General features: G+C 47.5%; 1 protein-coding gene across 3 annotated transcripts; it reads right to left on the bottom strand.

The window, feature by feature from the left end:
- Positions 1-490: 490 nt before the first annotated feature.
- On the bottom strand, positions 491-2,273 carry SMIM30 (small integral membrane protein 30). 3 transcript variants are annotated; one of them, XM_026039293.1, is made up of 3 exons: positions 2,179-2,254; positions 1,874-2,038; positions 491-1,744 (listed from the first exon to the last, which is right to left on the bottom strand). In XM_026039293.1, the coding sequence occupies exon 3, from the start codon at positions 1,675-1,677 to the stop codon at positions 1,492-1,494; it is 186 nt and encodes a 61-aa protein (XP_025895078.1). In that variant the 5' UTR covers positions 1,678-1,744; positions 1,874-2,038; positions 2,179-2,254; the 3' UTR covers positions 491-1,491. The 3 variants fall into 3 exon arrangements, with proteins under 3 accessions (XP_025895078.1, XP_025895079.1, XP_025895077.1); XM_026039294.1 differs by lacking the exon at positions 1,874-2,038 and having other exon boundaries at positions 2,224-2,273; XM_026039292.1 differs by lacking the exon at positions 1,874-2,038.
- Between the last annotated feature and the right edge of the window lie 216 nt (positions 2,274-2,489).

Below are 2,489 nucleotides of genomic sequence, written 5' to 3'. Positions count from 1 at the left end.
ACATTTAGGGAGAAGGGCAGGGGGAAGAATACTATCCAAATACACTGCATCCCATCTAACCTTCCTCCCCAGCTCTGAAATCCAAAAGTGAGCATTTCTAGCATGGGAGTGCAGTGCCCACAAGACTGGAAGGAAATTCTGTGCTTATCCTCTTGCTGCTACTTACTTTTACAGGCTCTGATCCTTTTGTCAAGCTGACAGCTAGAACGCCCCAAGAAGCCACTGGGATTTGTGACAAACTCTTGGCTCTGTCATTTCCCCTTTGCTACTAAAAGAAAGCAGGTCCTGCTAGATTCTCTCAAACACACAGCATAAAGTCAAAATGAATTCAAGACGACAACCTGACTGAGCATGAATAGGATAAGGTTATTAACTGTCTCCCATTTTGCATCATGATTTTTTCCTTTGTCCTTTGTCTTTGGTCTTATTCTTCCATGGAACTCAAACATATCCATTAGAAAAAAAAATCCTAAATGTGTTAACAAATTAAGTTTGTCARGTGAAAGCTGTTCAAGTACCAGGGACCTGTTCAATAAAATCATGATTTTATTAAAACAAGTTGTTTTTATTTACTATATTGAAAAAAAAGAACATGTGCATAACTGCTATGTTATAATTCTAATACGGCCCTTAATGCAGATGTAATAGTAAATCAGGTAATTCTTCAATTTTAGAAAAAAAAGAGAATAATTTTAAAAAGCCAAATGAAATAACCCTGAAACCTGGTGTGCTTAATTGAAAGCTGAGTACAGAAAATAAACAAAACAGATAAAACGTCTCTCTCGTGATTTATAAAGCTTTAAATATAATTTCCTATGAAATACATTTTAAAGAAAAATCAGCCCCACTCATGTGCAACTACTTTGTGACAAGAACAGAGGCTAGAGAAGGGTACATTCTAAAATAAGAATATGGAAGTAAAAAGTTTTCCGTGTGTTCTTAGTTCTCCCAGGTCTCATCTCCGTCACCACAAGTGAGGTGTTAGGGGTTTATTTTAACTGTCATTACAAAGAACCTGAGCGCACAGACACAAACCAGTCTGAGCAGCATGCTCTTTACTTATCTGATTAGAAGTGCTTCAGCACCTCCAAATCGGTGTCATCCTCACTGGAAGATTAATAGCTGCTTCCTCCTGACAACCCTGAAACCAGAACTGAGGAACTTGTTGCATGGGCTCCCTCACACATTTATAAACATTTACTGTGAACCGCACTATGAATTTCCTTCCCCTTTCAGAAAAGCTCTTAGCATCTCTAAGGGAGCATTTAATCACAGACTATATGAGATGACCTCAGTGTCAGGAGAACAGATCCTGCAAATCCCTTTTACTGGGTGCACCCTTTATTCTGTTGTATTGCACAGTAAAAAGGGCTTGCAGAACCATCTACTTGAGGTTTTTGAGGGTTATCCAAAAGCAAAGCTCAGCTGTAAACCCCACATCCCGATCCCTGCAGAGTTCCAAGTTGCACTTGGTTTGAGCATCTCCCTTAATCACTGCAGCCCATTCCTTTTCCTGGCGTACAGGCCGAGGCAGGCACAGAACCCAACGATGCTGACGGCGAGGCCCACCAGGAAGGCCACGGTATCTCCGGCATCCAGGGCTTCAACTGCGGGCAGCACAAGCAGCAACGGAATGAGGGCCAGGAGAAGCTTTGAGGGGCTCCCAGCAGACGTCATGCTGCCGACCAGCTGAGTGTCCCAAGCAGGCGAAAGGAGCTTCAGAAAGCTGGTGCTACAGAGGTACCTGCAAGRAAAACACAAGGAACAGGACAGGCTTCCTCTCCTCCTGCTCTGAACCATCCTTCCAAAAGACAACCAATGTGACTGAGATACTGCAAATATTTGAGTTGGAGTTGAGAAATTTAGGGTTTACCTTTGTAGATTAATGAGAAAATAAATGGCTTCCTATCATGAGGTAACTACTGTGGGTTTGCTGCCTTGCTGCGCAGCTCGGTGGGAGCAAGTCTCTGGAATTCTTGTCACGAGATAGGGGCAGAACACGCTCGCCGGTCCGTAACCATCGGCGCCCCTCGCTACGCTAGAAAGGCATTTTGCCAGGCTTTCACAATCGGATAAGCGGTGCCTAAAGCCTATCCCGCACTTTGGGGCAAGGAGCAGCCGTGGGAGCCCCGTGTGCAGGAAGACTATTCCAGGCCAGGGAGGGGGATGTACATTTACCCGGCAGCCCCTCTTCCGGGCACGTTCCCGTGGGGATGCGCTTACTGGCGGCCAAGTGTCTGCTCCGTCCTCCCCAGCTCCAGCTCCGGCTCCGGCTCGGACCTGTGCGGACAAGCGCGGGGGCTCCTGGCAAGAGGCTTCCAGGGGCCCGAGGGAAAACCACAACCGGCGGCTGCTCCGGGGCTGGGCTGCCCCGCAGCRCGCGGCACCCCGAGGCTGTCAGCCCCGCAGGAAAAGCCCGTGGTTTTGGGGTAAAACCAAAGCAAACGCCCCGCGACGGCGCCGACCCGCCCGCCGGGCTCGCCCCGCCG

Source organism: Nothoprocta perdicaria, unplaced genomic scaffold (genome assembly GCF_003342845.1).
Source record: "Nothoprocta perdicaria isolate Ctin4 unplaced genomic scaffold, notPer1 scaffold_227, whole genome shotgun sequence".
Lineage (NCBI taxonomy): Eukaryota > Metazoa > Chordata > Aves > Tinamiformes > Tinamidae > Nothoprocta > Nothoprocta perdicaria.
This window is presented reverse-complemented; position numbering and strand designations above follow the sequence as displayed.

Coding starts and splice junctions, on each gene's coding strand:
- SMIM30 (XM_026039294.1), bottom strand. CDS start 1,677: ATGACGTCTGCTGGGAGCCCCTCAAAGCTTCTCCTGGCCCTCATTCCG.